The sequence below is a fragment of the Corvus hawaiiensis genome, chromosome 4, assembly GCF_020740725.1.
Source record: "Corvus hawaiiensis isolate bCorHaw1 chromosome 4, bCorHaw1.pri.cur, whole genome shotgun sequence".
NCBI lineage: Eukaryota > Metazoa > Chordata > Aves > Passeriformes > Corvidae > Corvus > Corvus hawaiiensis.
This window is the reverse complement of record NC_063216.1, coordinates 73,217,159-73,241,333: the sequence shown is the minus strand read 5'-3', so window position 1 is coordinate 73,241,333 and position 24,175 is coordinate 73,217,159. Positions and strand designations below refer to the sequence as shown.

The 24,175-nt window shown below is 45.1% G+C and overlaps 1 protein-coding gene across 7 annotated transcripts in view; it reads right to left on the bottom strand.

Moving 5' to 3' along the window:
- FRMD4A (FERM domain containing 4A) overlaps positions 1-24,175 on the bottom strand; it is a 362,726-nt gene that overhangs the window by 185,650 nt on the left and 152,901 nt on the right. For 2 of the 7 annotated variants that reach the window (XM_048302654.1, XM_048302657.1), the window contains exon 1: positions 14,236-14,343. The exons of the other annotated variants lie outside the window; for them this stretch is intronic. In XM_048302654.1, coding sequence (XP_048158611.1) covers positions 14,236-14,328 — 93 coding nt within the window. In that variant the 5' untranslated portion in view covers positions 14,329-14,343. Of the gene's footprint in view, positions 1-14,235; positions 14,344-24,175 lie in introns of those variants that run through there. 7 annotated transcript variants of the gene reach the window in all.

Genomic DNA, 24,175 nt, shown 5'->3' with positions numbered 1-24,175 from the left:
CATGCAAAACAAGCCTACACAGAGCACAAATGGCCCATTGCAGCAGAACATTTTCTTACAACTTATCCTGCAGATATATTTAAGTATCTGCCTGATTCAGACCCAGTGGTAACACTCGCTGCTTTCAATGACTGATACAAAGTCCTTTCTGTTCACAAACAAGGGTGAGCATTTCATTAAAAAGAAAGAGGGCAAAGGGAACATATTTTAGAAAATCAATGGTCCAGATTTCTCATGTTTGATCTTGCTTATGGGTTGGAAAGTCTGTTCCGGCCTAAAATAAAGAATGTATACTTAATTTATTCCAAAGCTCCTTTTAAAAAATCATTACTAGTAAATAATGATATTTCAGATTAGGATGTAATTGTCACTGGACAGAGAGGAAGATAAGCAGGTCAAATATAACCTTCAGAGTGAAAATGAGGAGGGATCTGGTCCTATTCCAGAAAAGTCATCCTTTTCTTGAACAGCATTAAAAGAGTCACATAGCTTTATGGGTCTCCATTTCCTCAATAGATTAATTCACTGACATTTGTCAGGTGACCTGAAGTCTCAGGGGAACTGTTTCACATTAAAAAGTAAATAAGTATTCTAGAAAGCCAACTGGTCATGTTCCACAGAGTTATGCAACAAAAAGCAGAAATACTTAAGATATCTTGGGTCGATAATGTACCCTCTATGTTGAAAGCTCCTACACTGACTAGCAAAATGAGCATAACTATGGGTAAATAAATGTTCCCTGAGGTGAAGATTGGATATATATGTGTGTGCTCCCTGTGGGAGTAGTGCTGTACACATCCAGGCAATGCTAAGTGTGTGTAGGGAGGCTGCCATGGAGGAAGGGGATGTCCCAGACTGAGCCACACTGGGCTGCTAAAACCACAAAGTCCTGTGTGTGCACACGCTTGCACACTCACTCACAGCATCTGCACTGGGGCTGGATCACATGGGGCTCCTGGGTTGTTTCTGTTACCACAGCACAATTAATCTGCAGATGGGAAATGCAGGAGTCAACAGAGGGTGATTTCTGTATGGCAGCAGATCTTCATGCTGAGAACATCTCCCCAGCTGGGACCAGTTAGACCTTCTCAGTAGAGCGTAAGAGCTGACCTCTACCCTGTTTGCTCCTGAAACGCAGACCCCTGTGGCTCCTGCTAATGGAAAATCTCCATTTGTTGTAGGACAGTGCTGGATCCATGCCATCTGCAGTGATAATGCATGCACAGTTGACAGAAGAGGATAACTTGCACTTCTGTTGCTGGTTGGCTTAAAACCCTGAGCAAACATCAGCTTCTATTGCTTCATGATGCACTGGGAGATTTGTACTGTTGAGCTGCTACCAGGGCTCTGATAAACAGGGACAAGGGGGTTGAAGTGCCTCTGTGGGACAGCCAGTCTCAGAGGCTGGCAGTCCTGGCTTTCCTTTTCTCTGGTTGCTTTCTAAAGCTGCTATCCCACCAGCATTTCCAGATGGGGTGCTGAGTTTCAGGAGGTATAAATAGTAGCCCAGACTCCTGCAGAGGTGGAGAGAAGTTAATCAAACCCTCTCATGCTCTGTCTTCCAACCTGATGGTTTGCCATGGGGGATCCTAACTCACTGTCTGGCTTGTTTGCTCATACTTCCTGAAAAGAGGATAAAATAGATCGAAAGCTGCTGGATCGAAGAAGCAAGTCAGTCATTTCATTGTCTCTATGGACAGAGCAGACTGAAGCTGTTCAGAACCTAAAACAAAGAGGATTTACGCTCTTGATTTAGAAATTTATGACTCATTCCCATTTTGGCTGTTAGAAGAGGCTGTCATTTCCCCTGCCCCCAAAACATCCATGACATAAAAAATAAAACCCATAAGCTCTTTGCTGTTCTTATCTTGATGCACAAAGAATTCAAATGTTCACTGTTGCTATCTGGAGCTCGACTTCCTGTTATTAAGAAGGACATCCTAGTATTTAAGAACATAGATTTTTATTTTTTTCCCCTTCTTCAAGACAGGCAGAAAGTCTAATGATTCTGGGGCTTGTTTCCTGCTTGTAATTAAGTAGGTCACAGCTGCAAAGCAAGAGAACAAGAAAATATTCAGATCACACAAAGCCAAAAGCTATTAAATCACTTGCAGCTGAAGGATATAGCAGATTTTCTTTTTAAAAAGAAGTCTTGAGTCTAAGGAAAACAACTATAGGAACTTTTAGGAGAATGATGAACTTGGAAGTTCTGCCCAAGCGCCACAGTAGCTCAGAAAAAAAGGAGTGATCAAAACCCAGCTAATGTTGTTCACAAGTTGAATAGCCTTATGTGGTTGCAATAAATTCACTGCTTCACTGCTTAGAGCCATATATTCTATCCATGCCATCCACTTTGAACCACATGCAAGATTGCCCTCATTTCTTCTGGGCAATTTCCACCAGGCCCTCCCTGTCAGCCTGGAATGCCACACCATGTCCTCTCCTGTAGGTCCCACACACCCTCCCCAACTCCAGATGCAGCTCAGACACAGCATGATCTCTACCCAGACATGAAGATCCCATGGGACTGAAGGTCTTTTGATCTGCACGCATGATTTTTGTTGTTGTGTTGTCCTGTTTTGGCTCCCACTCCACCTCTGTCTAGGACAGAGAGCTGCCCTTGGTCCCTGCGCCACTGCCTTCACCCCACAGACAGTAGCAGTGGTGCATGGTCCATTGCCCTTGATAAGCCATGCACATGTGGGTTGAGGAACACCCTCTGAAGGGCTCTGAGAGTGGTGGTTCAGCCTTATCATGGACAGGCATCAATTGACAAAGCCATGTCACAACTTTGAAAAGCCAGGGAAAACTTCCTTCATAGACCGAGGTGCTAGTGAGAGCCAGGCACTTAAAGACAAAGTTGGTCCTAATTTGCCTCATTTGGTTTATTTCAGGATTCAGAAGGAGCATAAATGACTGCACATTTCTGTTGAGGTGCTTCTGCCTAGATCTCAGTATAAACGCTCCTCCAAACCATTGCTCCACCAAGAAGAGGGGACAGAGAGCAACAATCACCCTCACCTTTCCCAGGTACAGTACCTGGGACTATTCTGCTCCATCGTGGAAAGGAGATGAAAAAGGATACTCAGCTATGAGAACAGCCTTATTAAGTGTCTGCCTTGGTCTAAAGAGCCATGGAGATGTGTCCCAAATGCATCATTGCTGTAACAATGGGGCTCTTATTCTGTGCAGTGAGAGAAATGGTCTTTGGGAAGATTTATGTCTGAAGCCCACCAAAATCAACACTGAAGGCAGCAGTCAGACAAGAATCACTGCCTTGGCAGGGAACACCCACTGTGAATCTGTTTGATTTCAAAATAGTGTGTTTGGTTTTGTCAGAGAGTGATTCAGATATGGGTAAAATAGCTAGAATGAAAGTTTATTTCTGCTTCTATAAAAATGTGATCAAGAGAGACATAAACCTCTGCCATTATAAATTGGTGATGACCTAATGTTTATTCAAGCTCTGACTGGGAAACTTGTCATGGGAAAGAAAAGCCCATGTAGATGGTATTCTGGGCTCTGTCCCTGTGTGACCAGACGTAGTCAGTTCATTCCAGGATAAGAGAATGTGGACCTTTTTATGTTGGTATTTCTTGACTTTCCAAGCTAGGAACCAGGAGGGAGAGTTGGTCAGTGCCTCCCCAGTGGGCAATCGTTATGAAACAGAAACAGCAGAAGGTTTCTCAAAGGCTGGTGCCCAGGGAATTTGAGGTCAGGCCTGCAGTCTCTCCTTGCAAAGCACTGACCTCAAGGGAGAGGGGCTGAGTGCAAGACTGAGGCGGTAGATACCCTGGGCTGCACAAGATGCCTGATCCATCTTCACGTGATTCAGGGTGTCTGGATTTGTGGGTTTCCATCTGCAGTGTCTCTAAGAGGCAGTGATTTCAGAACCCTGTTGCTCCCTTCCCTCTAAAATGGGGTTCTTTCGCCCTGAGTCCCTTACGCAGAGGATTCCTGGGGAAAAAGGTGCTGATTTCAGAGAAAACACTAGTGCTGGGGGCTATAAGGGATGTTCAGCGACCCCAAGGTATCTCTTGGCCTTTGCAGGAAAACATTTCTGCTGCCTACACCCTTGTCCTAGATCTTTCAGCACTTTCCCTCCCAGTCTAGGGTGGATAACAGCGTTCATGGATTAGTATGAAACAAAGCTCACGAATGAAAAGCTTTCAAAATACTTCTGTGACCGAGAGCCTGGCCAGCACCACAAAGTCTGCTGTGACTGATTGTCAGGAAAAGGGGGCTAGGTCATCCACTGGCATCAGCCTCATTGTCTTTCCCCTGACACCATTCTCCAGAAGCTGGAGGTTGGCCCCAAGGCCACTTTAACTGCTCTCCAGTGACTGATTGGATACATTGGAACGCACTAACATAACTGTGCTTTTAAAAATCAACGTCCTCTGGTTTTATGACCCTTCTTGGCCAAGTTCCCACTTGCTGTAACTGAAGCAAACCCTGTTTGCTTCAGTTACAGCAAGTATTTCTCCTGCAGGAAACTGCCACTATTGGTGCATTTGAAAGTTTACGGGAGGATACACAATGGCTGCATTACAACAAAGTCCAGGATGGAAAAAGGAAGCTTTCCAACATTTCAGAGTGGAAATTATGAAAATTAGAAAGCCTCCTCCCAGTCTCTGGTGTGGTTTGCAGGCATGAGTTGGGTGGAGAGATGCTGGAGAGGGAGGAAGGGGATGTGGATCTGCACTTCCAGCTAATGGGAACCCTGGGGTTTGATCCTGCATCAAACACTCCCAGATTTGCAGGCTGTTGGCAGTTCACCTTGGCTTTTACCCTGAAAGCATCTTGGCTGCCAATTGGGAGCAATGGCACTGCCTGGGTCTTGCAGAGGTCTGCAGAGGGTCGGTGTCTGTGGAGCCTTGTAATATATAAAGTCCAATACATTATAAGGAATAATTTTAAGTTGTAGTGTAGGATTGCCAAATTCCCCTCTTGCAATAGCCTGTTTATCATATTGGCCTTGACAGATTTTCTTGGATGGTGTTTTCAAATATTGGGAACTCCAGGCTCTGCCCTCAGGCAACAGTAACAGCTTTGAAGTCAGCTCCGAGGAAAGGAGAGACTGCGAAACATTGGCGATTCACTTTTCTTGTTTTTTTTGTGAAAATCTGGATCTTTAATGAGGGTAAACTACCTGTAGGGTTTTAACCTTGATCATCTTCCTCCCCCTGTCTGCAGGTGCATTAAGAGAAGACTGAAAGACAGAAAGTTACTTGTTGCCGAACCCATTCAGCTTCCTAAGATGCTCCAAAGCATCATGGATAATATTACAACCCATGCAGAACAAGCCTTGTGGTAAGAGATGTACTGTGCCTATGGAATCTATAGCAAATGAGTTAACAAAAGCAAGATGTTGGAGAGCTTTTCTGGATTACTGTGGAGGACAAAAAGGACATTGGCATTCTCCACTCTGAATAGTGACAATTTCTCATGGATCACATTGATCGGGGGGGGGGGGGTCACTGACCTGTGCTCTTCCCCTGAGCTTCTGACAGTGCTCTTACCCAGGCAAACCTCAGCATCTTTTTCAGATAGAGTAAATATATGGGTATTTGTGCAGAGAAACTGACATGAGACACACATCTCTTTGAATGTCAAATTAAACCTATCCTGCAGAGAAGGATAGGCATTTGGAGAGGGTACAAGTATAGGATCCAGTCCCTTTCATACCTCCGTAGATGCCCTGTTCTCAGGTGAGGTATCTGGCCTGTTATCAAGCCACTGGCACAGACTCAGTTATCTGCTTCTGGTACCCACAGCCTGAAAGCATGTAAATATGGGACACTATTCCAGAATATGGTCGTGTATCTGTCCTTCAGAGCAGGTTCAGACATTCCCTCAGGCTCACGGGAGACAGATGTCTCCAAAAGAAACAGTGAGCACCAGGAGCCCCCGCACCAAAAACTCAAACACAGAATACCTTAAAATTGAACAACTGTTTCTGTAGACACAGCCTCAAGGACACAGAGACTTGGCTGGAGCACAGGGCTCTGCTGCTTGGCACCTGCCTTGCATCTACTGGAGTCATACATGTAGAGTCACAGAATCATTAAGATTGGAAAAGACCTCTAAGATCATCAAGCTTAAGTGTTAACCCAGAACCACCGTGTTTGCCACAAAACCATGTCCCCGAGTGCCAAATCCACAAGACTTTTGAACACTTCCAGGGATTGTGATTCTAACCGCTTCCCTGAGCAGCTTGTTCCAATGCCTGACTAACCTTTTGGGGAAGAACTTTTTCCTAGCATCCAGTCTAAACCTACCCTGGTTCAACTTGGGGGACAATGACTCTGAAGATATTGGGACGAGTTGTCACCAGAAGACACATATTGCTCTCTTTTCTTTGAGTAATGAAGAGTCCTAAAACAGTAATAAAAATTATTATGATGAACTTGTAAACATAGGCTGGCTGAAGGTACAATTGGATGGAAGCCAACATGAGGAACACACACTAGTAAAGACACCAACCCCTACCTTTAATCTCTCTTAGTTGAATTTCTCCAAAACACGCCTCATCTCATCACTCCTCTGTTGGGAGCTGGCAGGGTGGAAACTCCCTGTGGCAGGAACTTTTGAGTTAAGGCTGATTTGATTCACTCTTGCAGGGATTTCTATTCTGAACTAAAACAGTAAAACTGCAAAATGGTACTTGTTCTGCACATAGATCCCCAAAGGGTAGATGCTTAGTGCCCCAAAATTAATTGCAGGTCATCAGTCCTTAGCTACTTCACACAGAGTTTACCTAATCTGTGTTGATGCAAAACTTGGAGAGAAAGTAGATACCCGTGGTCCCACCTCATCAAGATTGGTGGTTTTTACAGAGGGAGTACTGGAAACTAAAATGATTTTCAACCTTAATTAAGAAGCTTGCTCACTTATTTTAAAGCATGCACAACCCTAATTGCACCTTCTAAATATATTCCAGAAATACAGCTGGTTTGTAGAGTGTGTGCGGGTGACTAAATGGCGTCATTTGCAGTCCATTGTCTTTCCTGAAGCTTTTCATGTGCAATCTTTGGGAAGCAGAGACTAATTTTACTCCTTGCCTATGCAATTTGGAGAGCGTGAAACTTTGGTCCCAACAAAAAAACCAATTAAAATGTAAGAATCATTCACATCCATTTTCTTGTGGGATGAAAAATCACCATTTCTTTCAAGCCATTAGAAATGACTGAGACAATGAGGATAATATATACTTCACCAGGAAATAAGCCAAGCTCAGAAGGAAAGTTTGGCCACGAGTTTGGAAATGTGTTTGAAATCTCAATCCAACTTTCTGAACTTGAGTCAGCAAAATAGGAACTGTGTGACTGACTACCTACACAACAGATTCCCTTTTGGTCAGAACAGCCTTTTCCATGATTTCCACCAGGCTGGCTGGGGGGGCCCTGGTGCTTGTGAGCTTCACTGAAGTCACTTCTGGTGTTTAACAGGCTTGTGTTGGTGTCTGGTCTGCCTCAAAGAAGGCTTTAGAGTGAAAATGGAAAATATCTATGAAGTGTAAATTTGCTGCTCACCCACTGTTTGGTTTTGATTTTTTTTCCAAACACTGACATTATCCCGACTTAAATGGATGAAAAGATTGATCAAGAAATTAAGAACTAGAAAAAGGCATGTGCCATACTTTGCAGTTCTTGACGTCTGAAGATGCTGTTAGTTCAGGAAATTGTTGAAGCAACATTCAATCAATCTCCTGTACCGATCAGGAACTGATAAAGTCTGAAGACTTTCTATGTCTGGATTTTAAAACCCACCTGAAGGCATGTCTAAGCCCTTCCAGGGATAAGTCTTGGCTAGAAGATAAGTTAGGACTAGGACTTTAGGTTGGGACAGGTTGGAAGGTATTTCAAACACCCAAACTGCCACTTTGCATTATCTATCACTGGCTGACCTTGCAAGAAACGCAACCTCTGAACTGAAAAGCCCTTCCAGGAGCCTCCACTTTAGAGTGGTAAGTTTTTGCCTTCTGGGCTATGGAGGGAAACTAAACCTGATACTAAACCATCACAACTCCTGAGTTTGGGGCTGCTGCTGGGCATGTGATCATGGTACCAGCTACCTGAAAAAGCCCTTTGATCAGGCTTATTGGCCAAAAGGATCCATGAACCAGAGGAGCCTTTTCATGCCCCTAAATTTTTATTACTGGCTTCACAAGATTCCCCCCTTCCCTTCACCCGAATCCAAAGCATTTGGCTCATTTCTCTCTCTCCCAGCCTCTGTCCCTGGGGAAGCCCTGCCCTTGCTTTGCTCCCTGGCCTTTCTGCCCCAGTGTTTGGCCAATGTGCAGACGACAAATGCCAATTTGCAATGAAAAAAGCTTTTCATTTTCTCATCAAAATAAGAATCTGAAGTGCTGGAAATTTCAAAGCGGAGCCTCTGCTCGTGAGGTCTCCAGGCTTTGAGAGCGCTCGATAACTCAGTTAAGCTCCAACCATTTGAAAGCCAATTTGAGCAGTATTCTGGTTCCAAATTCTTCAGAGTTCACCAGTCACTATCCATTAGCCTCTGCCATGCTCTTACCTCTTGTACTGTTAACCTGCATGCATTTGGGGGGCATGAAGTCTGGCACAGCTCCTGATCCGTTTCACAGAGAAGTCTGTTTTGATTTGTTACACCTTTTAGAAGTGTCACTAAATATTATAACTTCTAGACACCTGAGAGGTGCACTAAGCATTTATCTGTCTAGGTAGAGTTCAAATTAAACCAATTCCTCCAAAATACTTGTGAACAGGTCAGAAGAGATAAAGCTCAGATGAAGCAGATAAAATTGATGTTTCGGCAGTCACAAGTGATTATATCAGAGCATTACACAGGTGACAGCTTTGCTACTTAATATTAGCCTTCTAATAATTTTTTTTTTATTTGGATGCAATTATTTGTCTATAGGGACAGTGAATAATTTTTCATCACCTTGAGACTTGAGTAACTTCGAGAAAACAGCTAAGACAACAGGAATTCCTTGCTTCAAGGTCTTTCTTCTGTCTTTGGCAACTTCTGCACTCAAGTATCTACTGTTTGTTTGTTATCTATGATATCTGAGTAACTCTGCTGTCACCTTGGCAGTCTATCAGATTAGTAGTGATGCTGTCAAGGTAAGAGACCTGTCCAAAAACTGTCAGTGAAGGTGCTAAGCAAAGGGCTGCAGGACCTGCATGCCAGTGTAAGAGATTTCAAGGAAATAGCGTGAACTGGAAAGATCAACTTCCCTTGGAGCACTTGCTCAGTCATGGTGTCAGAGCGAGTGCTCACACTATCGCTCACAGAGTTTGCACGAAGGGTTCCACGGGCCAGGATCACTCCGCCATGGATGCTGCAAGGTCTGTCTGTTCCACCCCATTGGACCCTGTAGCCCTCAGTGTGAGAGGTTTCCCACCACTCTGCTCTTGAATCCATGCTGGAAAAATTGTTAGTAACAAGCTGAATGCTGAATTATGCTTTGTCTACTAGAGAAAGAAAGTCAGTAGCTCAGAATAATGAAAGTGCTGGTAGGTTTGTACAGTAGCAAGACATATTGGAACTCTTTTGCTGGGTTCGCTTGGAGGCAATCTCCTCTCTTGCCAAAAGCAAAGGTCGCCATAAGCTGCAGAGTAGCGTGGGAAAACCTGCTTCAGACTTGGCCTGCAGAGCAGAAAGACTGACTTTTTCTTCAGCCCTGGGTTCTCTCTTCTCAAGAGAAATTTATTTATAGGAGGAATGACGTTTCCTGCTGCATTCTTAACGTGCTTGCAGCTTGGGATAAGAACATGGGAGCTTTGTCTTCTGCCATCTGTTTTCTATGGCAATAAATATCCATTTACGGATTTATCTCTGCCTGGTGTGTTTTAAAGTCATGATACAAGTGAGTGTTCATGGATATCCATTCAGAGAGGAAGTGTCATAGGTAAATAGCAGTCCCAGCTCCGTGCTAGTAGAGATTTACATTTGTGTCATGGACAGTGGAGCTGTGGCATGGGGCTTTGGCTGCATTTTTTAATCTTATCGTCTTTGGAAGCACAAGAAATAAAAAAGCAATCTGGACTAAATTCCTGCTGAGCTGCAAGCATCTACTGACACAACTGGGCACGAGGCCTTTAATTTACCATAGCTGAGGACTGGGACCTAAAGCTGGGGCACAAACTGCAAAACCCAATTTAAAATGGCTTTTCCAGCCAGACCTCTCCCAGCTTGATTAGTTTCTTACAGCACTTCATTTCACCTGGAGATGGCCTTCCTTTTTACACTGTCTCTGTAGTGCCGGGCTTTGAGCCTCAAAGGCAGAAGAGAGGGCAGACTTTTTCCTTTTTAATACAAGAAAGCTGCATGCTTTCTGTGGGCTTTCTAACTCAAAAAAACAATGCCTTGTGTTTGTGGTGAGAAACATTCCTGTGGCTGGAAAATAGCCAGTGAGGTCTTGAGAGAAGGAATAAATTGTGCTCTTCCTTACCAGTGCCTTGAAACAGCAAAAAGAGATCTCTGGATGGTGCTAGGCATTTGTTAGACATTAGCAGGACTCTATTCATCTTCCTCTCGCACACATCCACAGCACATGGATATAATAAACGTAGCTGGGAGGCATAAACCGTCTGACATCAATAACGCAAAGGGAGAAGGGACTGCGTGTTTAACATGCTGCGGGAAGAAGACCCAGAGAAGGAAGATCTGGTGGGGAGGGCTCTGTGTTGAGAAATGCTGTGTTAGGGATGGGATTCACGTCTCGTAGGGCTTTTTTGGGGGGGTACTCTTCTGACCAAGGTGTATCTGCTGGTTAAAGTAGAGCTGGCTGCAGTTTAAGGAGGTATTAAATCAGTCAAATGTGAGTTCAGGGCACCTCCTTTTCATCCCCACACAGTATTTTACTGCCTTTGCAGTGATCTCAAATGTCACCCCAAGTGCTGGTCAGGATGGAAACATCTCATAGACATTGGCATTGAATTAGATGAACCCAACTCATGCCTCAGTTCTGGCACCAGCTCCCGGTGTGCCCTGTGGCACAAAGCACAAAGCTTAATTCTGCCTCAGCTGACATGTCTGGTGGTCTCTGTGTCATACCTACTAATATTTAGCACTGCCCTTTTTCTCTTTGTAGCCTTTGTAAAGCCCTATCTTCTTCTGGGTGTGTGCCGTGCATTGCACAGATCTCACATCTCAGTCTTTGCATGTGAAACCTGCTCACTCAGGACTGTATTTCAGGCTCTTTCACTGCTGCAGTGGGATTTTGTGGACTGAGCTTAGAAACAGATTTCGTGTGGCTTCAGGACCCTAAGTGCAGGGGATCTGCCCTGCCAGCTCTAGCTGGTGGGGGGCAGGTTCCAGGCAGAGAGAACACCATTCATCCTTCAGCCAGGCTGACCACAGCCTCATGGGTCAAATGCCTGATGGGGCACTTATGTGATGAGGCAGAGAGAAAACCAGAAAAGACAGGACAAAAAAGAAGTGGTTGCAAAAGCCATCCCATCAAATTCTCTGGCAACCCTCACAGCAAGGCTCCAGCATTCGCCTGAGAGGCCTAAACTACCCCAACCTTAGGTCAAGAAGTGGGAAGGAGAGAAATAAACTGTGGATGTGAGTGAAAATAAAACAACACAACCACCCTGACAGTGTCACTTGGGCTGTATGTGGAGCTGTTAAGTCTGTACACACTGCTAAGGCCCCTGCAGCGCTGGTCATCCTTATGCAGCTGTTCTTGCCTCCTATATAAATACTAACATTCTCTAACACCTTCTTCTGAAGGCATTTCTGTGCTCTGCCCTACTCCCTGCCATGGGGTAATATCCTGGAAACACCCTGTGAGGGTGCTGCTGGTTTTTACACCTCTCCATCACATGGAGTAATGCACAGAGCAAAGCAAAGACTCAGGCAGCTGTTGCTCAGGCAGGTCAGTATGGATAACATGTTTCCAAAGGGGATGTGTGCATGCACGAAGGAGAGTGAGCTCACATTTTCTGCACTGTGGTATGTCTCTCAAATAGTGACAGAAAAAGGCAGAATGGTTTTAAATTAAAAGAGAAGAGATTTAAATTAGATGTTAGGAAAGGATTCTTTACTGTGAGGTTGGTGAGGCACTGGCACAGGTTGCCCAGAGAAGTTGTGGATGCCTCATCCCTGGAAGTGTCCAGGGCCAGGTTGCATGGGGTCCTGAAAAAACTGATGTAGTTTGTGGCATCCTGCCCGTGGTAGAGGGGGTCAGAATGAGGTGATCTCTAAGGGCCCTTCCAACCCAAACATTCTACAGTTTAATGATTTGTCTCTAGACTACTCAGCCTCAGGCAAAGTCTGCATAAAATCATGAGCCTCTCCAGATAGGGAGGGACCCCCTGTGGCCATTAGCAGCAGAGGACAGTGGCCCTGCAGCAGCCGAGAGCTCAGTCTGGATGAAAAATCATCTGCCACCTTGCGGGAAGCCACCTTGGAAGGGGACACCACACTCTGCCTCCCCACACTCTCAAGAGCAGCTGCAAACCACCAGATTCCGACGCTGGTCCAGCAGCAGCAGTGCCAGGCAGGGAACAGGGACAAACAAAACCTGAACCAAGGCAGATTAAGGCATCAGGGCTGTCTGCCCTGGGCCCCTCTCAGAACCAGCATCTTGAACTGCAAAGCCCAAATTTACCAGGAGGGACATTTCTGAATGCTCTCCAAAACAACAACCCACAATCAAACAATAGCAGACCAAAGCTGTGTGAATAATTGATTATCTTTGGTTTGCTTGACGGACTGGAAAGGCAAAGGAAATATTTTTCAGGTTGACACAAAGTTATTCTGCTTTCTCTTCTGCCAAATGGAGGAGAAAGAAAACAAACAACAAAAAGGCTTTGTGTTTAACCCAAACATTTTTTGAACAGCTTTTAATTTTTGTGATTTTTCTCGTATTCCTTAAAAAAATGAAGGAATTTGTCTAAATGAAATTACACTCTTTTTGAAAGAAAAATGCAGAAAAAATTGGTTTGAAATGTACAAAAGAAGATTTTTTCTTTTTTTTTTGAGTGCAACAGACTTGAAGTAAACTCACAGGTGGCTTCCGCTGCAGCCAGACTGCTTTTCAGCAAAACAGATGCCTCAAGCAAAGGTTTTCCTCTGTCCTGGGTGAAAAGACCAACTCTGAGCCACTCTGGGCTTGTAGAGCTTCTACACTAGCCACCAGTGAGTGCAGCACCCCTTGCCCACCTGTGGGGCACTCAACCCAAATCCCCTGAGGGCAGGAATGAGCAGAGGGTGCCTGTTCCCTTGAGCCGACCACTGTTTCAGGAGATATCAGTAGTGACAAGCTGGGATATGAGTGTTTGTGCAAAGTGTCCCTGTGCTCTGGAGGGCTGTGCTGTCCCTGCCAGCTCTGTCAGAGGCAGCACACCAGGCAAAGGCAGCCTGAAAGCACCTGGTGTGTGCCAGATGGGTGTTCAGTGAGCACTCTGTGGGTGTCCAGCACGCCGTGAGCTGAGCCCCCTGTCCCAGCCACCGCTTCTTTGCCTGCCCATCAATCTTCCAAGTGCCAGGACCCCCTGGTTCCCTGGGCACTGCTGCTAGGGTGATGTGCTTCCAAGTAATTAACAACACTATTGCAGTTTCCCCAGGACCCCCTGCTATTCCTGCTGCAGCATGAAAGCAGAAGCATTGCCTTGGCTATCCAGGGCTATCCTGCGGTGTCACTTCAGCTGGCACTGATTAGAGAGACTCTGTGCACTGCAGAGCCCTCATTGCCACCAGTGCTCACTGCACATCTCAGCTGGGACAGACACCAGTGGGCATCTCCATCTGTGCTCACTTACACAGAGCCCTTCCACACCACCCTGAGCTTTCCTCTGGTGTTCATTATTTGACATTTATTATTATTATTATTATTATTATTATTACTTTTATTATGTTGGTGCTGCCATATGCCATCATGCTCTCTCAGTGAGTACTGATTATTTGAAACTATTTTTTTTTCAGAAATTATTACCCCCAACTATTGCCACAGAGCCTTTAACTAGTTACATTTGTTGTATGTTATCTTACAGTTCCTTCTGGCACCAATTTCCACTGTAAGTTACCACACAGCCTCTGACAAATATTAACTCCCATTCATCAGCACGCAGGTCCCACCAACAGTAATTCCTACCATGGCGCACACCACTGGTAATTTCTTCACACCATGACATAATCCCTATTAGTTCTGACTGCTAACAGGGCAGAAAACTGCTATCAAATGACACCCTCCTCATCCTCTGGGCATGCATTCAGGACAAAGAAATCATGGCTTACCCTTTCCACACTGCGTCTCCTCAGTGATCCATATGGTATTTTGAATAAAAGTCTTCGGGTCCTACCCGGAGTCACAGCTGACTGTACTACCATAGTGCAGAGCTAACCCGTGTGTGTGAGAGGGAGAGAGTTCACAGCACACACAGGCTTCCCTTGAAATAACTTACAGTCTCATCTAGATTTCCCAACTATCAAATAGCTGAGTGGGTTTTCACATCAGACCATATGAGTCAAGATGTGGCTTGTTTGAAAGAAGGAGGGGGGAAATGGGGAAAAAATAAATAAAAAAAGGAAACCCCAAGCCTTGTAACCTTAACAACATGCTTCAAGCAGCATATCTTTAGCTTCCTTCTGTTTCTCGATGTAGTTTGCTCAGCAGGATTGCTGTGCCATAGAGGTGGAAGAATTAAGCTTCTGGGGAGAATGTTCCAAAAACGTCAAGCCCGCTTCTTGTTGCTACAGATGGTAACCAGGTCAGTTGTCTAATCAAAGCTCTATCTGAGTTATTATACGTTTTGCCATGTGACTACAGACCCCTCTGGTTTGCTGTACAGTAGATCACATGTTCACCTTAAAAAGAATATCTGGTGTATCACCATCTGGTGCAGAGATTAATGTTAATTCCTGGGTTCAGATATTCCTCTCTCCTAGATGTTGGAAAGCACACAGCCAGAGCAGAGGGCTCGGGCATCTCCTCTGGGCTGCTCAGCTGAACTGAGCGCTCAGGGATCCAGGGTCTGTGTGGCACAGAGCAGCACATGCATCAGGACAGAGAACAGACAGTACCACTCACACTCACATCCGTACATATCCACATCAGTGAAAGCCTGATGGGTGATGCCTGCAGCCTCTGTGTGTTACCCACTTACAAAAATGGTTATGTTACAGTCTGTAATTGTGAAGTGTTACTTCACAAAGTCACTCTCAATGTCTACCTCTTTTTTTTTTCTCTTACAAAACCACTTAAGAGGCTAGGAGAGGATGGTGTTTTCTTTCTCTGGAAGAAAAATTTGAAAATTTATTTACACTCTAAATTGTACACACATGCTCTGGAAAGGGGAAAAATACTTCCCCTTCCCACAGTCTGTCTATATCACCAGGAGTTGTCCTAAAGCAGCCAGGTATAATCCTGTGCCTTTGAAAGAAAGTGTTTTGGACACTGTGTTCATTTCCATGCTCTGCTAGAGGAATTGGTCCACATGCAGTTTAGAGTTAATGTGTGCAAGGTGGGAGCTTGTCAACCCAGAAATTCCTTAATGGTACTCTGAATTTGCCCAGTAAAATGGAAAAGATGTTGGCCCATGTTCTTTTCCTTGAAGCAGTCTAGCTGGGAGAGCAAAAATCTGTCGAGTTGGAGAGCCAATCCCTTCCTCCATGTATTGTTCTCATTTTAATGCAAAACTAAAAATACTTTGTTTTGATCCAAGTCCAAAAGCTGGGATAAAGGTGTTAGGGACATGACATTAAAGCAAACATTTCAAATAAAAAAGAGAAACTCTGTATCTGCTCAGCATATGCACATGCATTAAAACCAGTCAAAGAAAAAAAACCTGCAGCTTGATGTGGGAAACTCTAAATATTAAAACAATTGGCCTTTGTTCATAATTAGTTCCATATGTCTCTTGCCAAAGAGAGTGAAAGAGACAGGAAAAGATGGAAACATCTTAAGTATGACTGACTTATATAGGTTCTTTATGTGGAATGTGTGTACAGTTAGGGTCTTTGCTTGTTGCGGGATTTTTTTATGACTGTTCATGCCCCCCCTGCTATCTCACAGCCTGCCTACCTCTTTTTTCAAGTATGAAGTGGTTGGCATTTTCCACGGGGAACCTTTGCCTGCATCAGCAGAGCCCCTGGGGAAAAACTGCTGGAGAAAGAGGGCAAAGGTGGCAGCAATCAGCCTTGCTGGGAGCTTTCCTGAATAAAAGCCTGAGTCAGGACCTTGGGGGTGAATGTTTCATACAAGAGCAGAGTAGCAAAGATGTCCCTGCTCACCTGATCCGAAGCCCTGGGTGGGGCTCCTGCCCACACCAGCCGCCTACCCCGGGAGCTCTCAAATTCCTGCAAGCATATTCTCCTTCCTGCAGGTCCAGCTCATGGAAAAAACAGTTCTGTAGATAGAAATTTATCCACTAGAGGGGACAAAGAGCCATCACACACATGGAGATGTGTCTGTAAGCCATCAGGCCCCGGGAGCAGGCACAAACAGTCCACTGGTACCAGCATGAAACACCACACACTGATTATCTCCATAGGGGAAAGGGGAGCATTTGTTCAGTCATTTGCACAAATCACTTTTTTTTTTGCCTGGATTTTTAGGTCTTTCCAATGAAATGCAAATCTGTGTATTGCTCAAGGCAGCTGAATAATAATAAAAATATTCTTTACAGGAAACCTCTTGCACATGTGAAAAGTAGAAGAAACCCATCAATTCGCATGTTATTGGAACCAGCTCCAGTAACATCCCTGTATATCCCACTGGGCCTGACTCCTTGCTCCCTCACTGTGCTGCACCCCAGACACAACTCTCCAGGTACCCCCCATGTAAATCTGCAGACCTGGACCCACTATGACACTTTCTTCTGCCTCATTCCTCATTTCCCAGGTGGTATGAATCTGGAGACAGGAGGCCAAATCTTAATCATCAGGACTGTGGAAACCACCCAGGATGATGAGATGCTGGCTTTATAGCTTTTGTTCAAAGCATATTGGTAGGCAACTGTATAGGGCAGTCTACTAGAATTCATTTGATAGGCTGCCTACAGGTAGGTAATGTAAAACATGCTCCCATGAGCGTTTTTCTAGTTGTTCCCAGAGGGTGATTTGGGTGTTTGTGACAGTCATAAGTACATCCAAGAGTACTTCAGCCCATCAGATTCTGAATTTTCCTCTGGAGAGCCCCCTTTCCCATTTAGGTGGCTGCAGATGTAGATTAAGATCACCAGGCTCATCACTGAGGCTTCATTTAACTGCATTGTCTGCAGAGACAATCTCCAACTGAACAGCACAGTAGGAAATAAACCCCCAAATATTCTAAGGGAACATCCTGTCCTTGTCCCCACAGACCCTCAGAAGGGACACACTTCTGTATTTACTAACTGCTGAAAGACAAAGCTCTTTAAAGCAGTGGATGCTTTTCAGTACTAGTTGCAAGCTGCCAGGAACAGTGGTTTGTGGTAACAATGCATCAGAGGAAAGTATATCCAATGGATTGCTATTTGGACTAGATTTCTCTTTTGGTCTTTAATGAAAAGGAGAGAGGAATCATTTACTGCTGCAAAGCGTGTCTTATATTTGCAACACAGGAGTCAAGTTTCAAGTCAGAGTACTCCCAGCAGAGATCAGTGAATGGAAACCAGTGACAGCAGTGGCACAGACTGACATGCAGTGAGTGGTATCTATCAGATCTATCAATAAGACATTGTACTGTAAAATTGAAAAGTCACTCGGTAAAGAAAAATCCACTTAAGTTTGGTATTCCATGAAGACACAAGTATGGCAACAGATTGAGGGGAAAATAAGGATAATTTGCAGCTCCTGGAAGTATTTTCCACCCTGGATGATATCTATGGTCTGTCGGTAGCAAAGCCAAATTTTTCCCTGGAGTCCTGATAGGGAAACCACTTCTATTTGAGTTCTTTAGCAGCTCCTATTAATCTTTGTGGGATTTCTTACTTCCCACTGTAACAATCCTCCCTAGCTATTTTGTTGGAAATATGAGGAGAACAGAGCTTCCCCAGAGCTCTGGGGCTGCAAACCCTACAGTGACTTAGCTTATATTTTATTGCACTCACAATCAGACTGCAAAGCAAATTGTCTTGTTGGGAGTGAAAGATGTGCAGAGGTTGTCATTGCAAATCCAGCTTGCTTTTGATTTAAAAAAAGCAAAACAATTTTCCAGTCTTACATGGTGTTTTATAGATAAATGTTATGATCACTCTAGCCTGAGGAGGGATGTGGGAAAACACACCGGGCGCAGCTCCATTCCCATATGTGTCCTTTCCATCGGAGCTGGCAATAACCCAGCAGCTTGCAGGGGTGAGAGAGAGAGGCTGTTTGTGGTCCCCAGTCACAGAAGGCCTGGGGGCTTCCCCTGTGTGTGGCAGGACTGTGTCACATCAGGGGCCACATGCACCATCCTGTCCCTGTTTCTCCTGGGCAAGCAGTGCGTGGGAGTGCCTTTGCTGAGTGCAACTACCCAGGCTGAATATGAAGGTCGGTCCCACACTTGAACAGAGATTTGTACTTTGTTTCATTCTCTTTTGGTGCTGTGGTTTATGCAATGATCAGCGTGGTGTTGGGCTGCACGTGCAGCATGTCCATCACTTGTACCAACAAAGACCATGGGGTGTAGCAATGAGAAATTTGGGCTTCTGTCACAAATTTACATCATGCTGCAGCGTGGTTGGTTAGCCATCTACAGTTCATAGATATGTTAGTGGGTCTGACTAGCATAAGCCTAATCAGAAACCCAGAACCAAGCCTTTCTGGACTCACAGAAGCTCCTATCTGATGCACATTGCTGTAGGTTGACACAGAATGTCATGTCAGGTGTTCCTAAAGGTCCTCATTCGTAAATACCCACACGGTTGCTCATCAGTTGCTTTGTGTACCTCAGCCCTGGGTGTTCATGGGAAATGGCTGCCAGAGAGGACCGTGAAGCCCAGGATGTTACCTGCTGAGCCTGCACCTAGCCAAGCACTTAGACCCATCAGCTGCTGTGTCCACCAAACCAGCAAGTTCTCGCCACAGCCCCTACTGAAAATCATGGCACAGAGACCCCAGGAAATATCTTCAGGAAAGAGGACAGAGCAACCTGCACCCTTCCTCTTGCCCTCCTGGCACCAGGCAGGCTTTCCCAGAGCAGCCTCCAGTTCTCCTCTGCATCCTCCGACCTCTCTGCGGTCCTTGCTGAGGAAAGTAGTCCCAGTCTCTGAGCATCCAGGCAGATGGGCTCCTGGAAAACCCTGTCCAGAACAGCAGCAGATAGCAAGCAGGGCCTCTGCTAGATGGAAGGACATTTCCCTTGGGTTTTAGTGTGCTGGCAGGTCAGCTCTTTTCCCACATAACTCAGAGAGACAGTAATTAATTAGGGAGGGAACTCGCCTGACCCCATTGCCCTGGAGACACGCCCCTGTAAACATCACGGAGGGATCGAAGGGGCCACCTCTGACTTCCAGGGCTAGTATAAACAAAGGAGGAAATATTGGCAACAATAGCACATTCCCACATGGTGGCTGTGCAGCAGAGGCGGGGTGTGATGCACACAATAGCAGGCATGTTCTTAGCTGGCGGATGACTACACAGTATTTCTACTGGGGGTCTGGTCTAAAGCCTTTGCAAATCCTGGTGACTGCAAGGAATGTGTGAATATTTGGTGCATTTCAGTATCAAATCTTAAAATGTGAGCAGGCGATTCCCAGGGAATTCTCAGCGCTGCTGATTTGCTTCAATTCCTGAAGAAGTAGGGGTTTGCTCAGCACGACATGGAAGGTATTCAGCCTTGAGCTCGATTTAAGCCTTAAACAGGATATGTGACATATGGACTATGTCAAACACTGCGAAGATAAATGCTTCTTTGTTCTGTGCAATTTTCTCTCTTTTAAAACTTCATCCTTGTTACACTGCTTTGATTAATCATAATATATTGTGGGAAAGCATATGTGTCTGTGAGGGAAGGAGAGAGAGTTGCCCCAAGAGAAAGCCGCATGAATAGCAGCGAGACCAACATGTCCCTCAAGAAGGAGGGGAAGTAGAAGACCCCTGAGAGATGTTACCAGGGGTTTTTTTAAGCTTTGCCAGACTTGGTAAACAGCTTCTCAGGCAAATTATGTTTTGTAGATGAGGTCTCGCAGGCATGGAATAATGATGGCTTTTCTCCAAGTGAGGAGAAAACTGCATAAAGCTGAAAGAGGAACAGCTAACACTGGCAAAACACAAAGCCAGCTTGGTTGTGTTTTGTGTGTATTTTCTGAACAGATGAAAAAATGTGAAAAGTTTGACTCTCTGGATCTTCACTCTTGAACTCCTGGAGTCTCTTCCTGTAATTCCTACTATTCATACAACACCCTACCTCTGTTGTAGGAGACACCTGAAGTGGCACTTACCTCTCCTAACTTTGGTCCCTTTATGTGAGCTTGTCACCTGGACTCCTTTTGTCATAGCTGGAAGGAAATGGGCACTTTCAAGATTTGAGGCACCAGACCTGCTTCAGCTGCCTGCTCTAGTGGGGGTTGAATGGTACCTGAAAGTGTCAATGTCTCCCCACCGATTACAAAACAAACATGACAACTGGCCACTCGTGGTGTGCCTCGCCAGCTCTCAGAGGTTCTCCTGCATCCCTTGGTAGCTGTATTTAATTACCTTGTGTTTGCTAACATCCCTTTTGGCATTCACGCTCCCAGCTCTTCATTCTCACTGTCTCGTGTCTGTGTGTTGTTCAGCATGGTTGACCAAACCTAGGCTGCTCCACAGAGCTCTTCTGTTGCACAAAGGCTCTCTGAGGGTCATGGGAGTGAGATGGGAGTTCTCTGCAGCTGATGGCACTGTGTGGAGGGCTGCAGCACAGCACTATGGCTTTTCTTCTGCTCCAGGACTGTCCATGGCAGCTGTGCCTGGCAACTCAGATTCCTGGGCCAGGCTCAAAAAATGACTCAACAAATTCATAAAACAACATCTACTGTAGGCTGCTAAATTTGAAGGTGCCACTTCTAGATTGTGAAACCCTTGAGTGCAAAGAACTGGTGGTTGGAAGGTAACTGTGGGGATTGAGGTTATGCATTTACCCTCTTTTAGAGCTCTCTGCAGGGACCTGATGCTATTTGCTGGTCAAAACACGATGCTGAACTATATAATTCACTGGGAAGACCTGGTATGATTATTTTTCATTTCTCACTTTCAGAAGTGTCTAAACAAAACCTGAGGCAAATGACCTAATTAGATCTCTTTAATGGCACAATCCTGCTAAGCAACCTCAGCTTTTACTGCAGGTCAAGGGGCCTGATTCTGCTTCTATCCTCTGCACTGGCATAACTCATGCTGACTCCAGTGGTAGAGGGTGAAGCTTTAAATCTCTTGCAAACTGGATGCTGAGGAAAAACTGGGGGATGCTGTTGTTACCAGAGAGAAACTCATTAGGAGCTGCTTCAAAGAGCCAATTTCTCAGATAAATAAACACACAGAAATAGCCATTATATTGCAGGGGGTGAGGTTAGCACCCACACTTCTGCATTATGTATGATTTGTGACTGCTCTGGGTACAAACTCGCTTCTTGCTCTTCAATTAGCAAGCCCTGGCAGCCTGGCAAAGCCACACAATTTATTGCTGCTGTAGAGGTTAATGGATCACTTTACATGTTGATAATGTCTTATTATTGCAGTGGTTATTAAGAAAAACGTAACACAGGCACCAGGAGTCCATAGCAACTGCAAGAATGTTTGATTATGGCAGGGAGGGACTGCTGTGTGCATGGCTCACAGTGCAAATGGTGGTTGAAGAAAGTTCATCAAAACCATCTTCCTGCACCCCTTCTGTCTCCAGATTGTCCTCACTTCTAGATCTAAGGATGGCTACTGTTTACTAGTGTTGATGGCATGAGAAAATAGGAGGGTTAATGGTGTAATTGCACAAAGAATGGACAAATTTCACAGCTATCTATGTTAGAGCATACTAGGACTAGGTCCAAAGTCACACTTCATCCTTGGCATCAGAGATCTGTGAGACACTCATGGTTGGATTATTCTGCGATTGTGTGGACTTCTCTGGAGGGAAAAAATCACCAAACTGGGCTTCTGGAAGTTGTATTTCTACTCCTTTCTAAGTGAGAAGATGGGGGAGAACGCTGCTTAAACGGCTCCATGTTCCTCTGTCTCAGCTTCTCTATCTGTAACATAAAAAATTATCAGTGCGGATTTTATTGTTGTTTCACTATTACTAATAAAAAGCCAGGCCAGATAAATGCCCCTCTCTTCCCAGCTTAGTTTTAAGAGCTGGAATATGTGGGTATTGGTAGCTACCACTCCAAATCCTTACTGGGACATGATGGCCTTGTCCACCTCAGTGCCATCCCCACTGCCAAAGCCTACCAGGGAACTCTGACTCCTGTGGTGCCATGGCCAAGGGACCTGAACCTCATTTCAGACTTTTCAGTCTTAGTGTTTGAGTCCCTCTCGTTCAAATATCCAGCTTTATATCTGTCACGAGACAGGAGTTTGACTCAGATCTTGATTCCACTTCATCCCAGGTGATTTCCTCTGTGTGAGTTTCATGGCCTTGATATTTTGGTGTTAACTCTGACAGGACCTGACAATGGGGAGGGAGAAGAGCAGCTGTTTCTCTGGGTGGTGGAGGAGGCTGGAGCATGGCAAATCTGGATTGCTACATCCACCTAGGGCAAAGCAATCACAGCTCCTCTCCATGCCAGAAAGCCCTCACAATTTCATCAGATAGTCTCATATACATACATGTATATGATATATATACAGATACAGATATTCAAAAATATATTTGAAACATTTTTATATATACATATAAAGACATATATGCATATACACATTAGTATATATTTTCTGTGGAGCGTGGCGGGAGGAAGCCTGAGGAGCCAGCTGTGGAAATTGATGTTTGCAGGAATGTAGAAGGAGCTAGGGAGTGTACAGTGGATTCGACAGGATGTGTTTGGATGGGGTCTAAGACCCCAGGAACCACTAGAGATAAATTGCCTGTTGTCTTCCAGGTGGTATCTGGAGTGGGCTCATGGTTTAAAGACTTCGTCTGAAGGGGTATTTTTCTCTCGGGACATCCACTACAGCTCCATCATGCCTATCCTCAGAATTCAGTCTCCTTTTTGAGGCCAGAGGATGTTTGACTACTTCAGGCTCACTTTCTTAACAGGATCAATATCCCTTACCCTGTTCACTTGAAAGTTTATTTTTTAGCAGGTCTAAAGCCAGATCCATAATGTAAGGAAAAGCATTCCTCAGTGGGGTAGGCTCCACAAGCCTTCTTACTTCCAACCCCTTCCAGACATCCCATGCAAAGTGCCCCATGCATGCTGGGCATGATATATCCTGGAGGTTCGCTCAACCTGTGCCTAAGGCAAGGCTTGGAAGGCAGCAAGGTTGATCCTGAGGTTTACCTCAAAGGTCTCCTTTCACAGACTGCACAAGAATAATTAGCGTGTCCAGAGGCGAGGAGGGTTTAGCTCAGGGATGCCTTTTGCAAGCTGTGAAACAAGGATTCAGAGCCTGCATTTCATACCCTGATTTCCTTTTCCCTGTAGCACACCCGAGGGACCTGCTGAGCTTGTCCCTGCACTGCCCCCCTCCTTCGGTCCCTGTCTCCCTGTCCAGCTTGTCCAGACAGCCAAGTCCCAGCTCATCAAGCGGCTCGGAAGCAGCCCGCCAGTGATGACAGCTAATTATGAAATGTCATGTCAGACTCTTCCCTTTTATCTCATCTCATACAGCCCAGCAAAGCTCTCCAGTGCCCTTTGGAAACAGGGGAAAGGAAGTGTCAGTGCAGCACCAGCTGCTTCTCTGATAGCGGGATGACAACGCGGGGAGAACACCACGTCCTGGAAGGAAGTGGCAGCTCGTGCCATGTAGATGCAAATCTCTGGTCTCCGCAAAATGAAAGAATATTTTAAAAAGTGTTCTCATGTAATACTAGCTTTCCAGAGGAAGTGTTTGACTTATCTGCTGGCAAGGCTTGCCATCATCTCTGCAAAACTGCTGACTTCACTCCAGGTGAGTTCCTGCAGGAGAATTTAGTTAAAAAACCTTGTCCAGAGAAAAAAATGGCCCAACCCTATAGTTTTTCTTCAGTCTGCATTACTTGGAAGCCAAATTACATTAAGGTGTGTTAGTCTGAGCTATGTCTCAGGTTTTGTTAGAAACTGGTGGCTGCTTCTTATTTGTTGTCTGCTATAACCTTTTACACTGT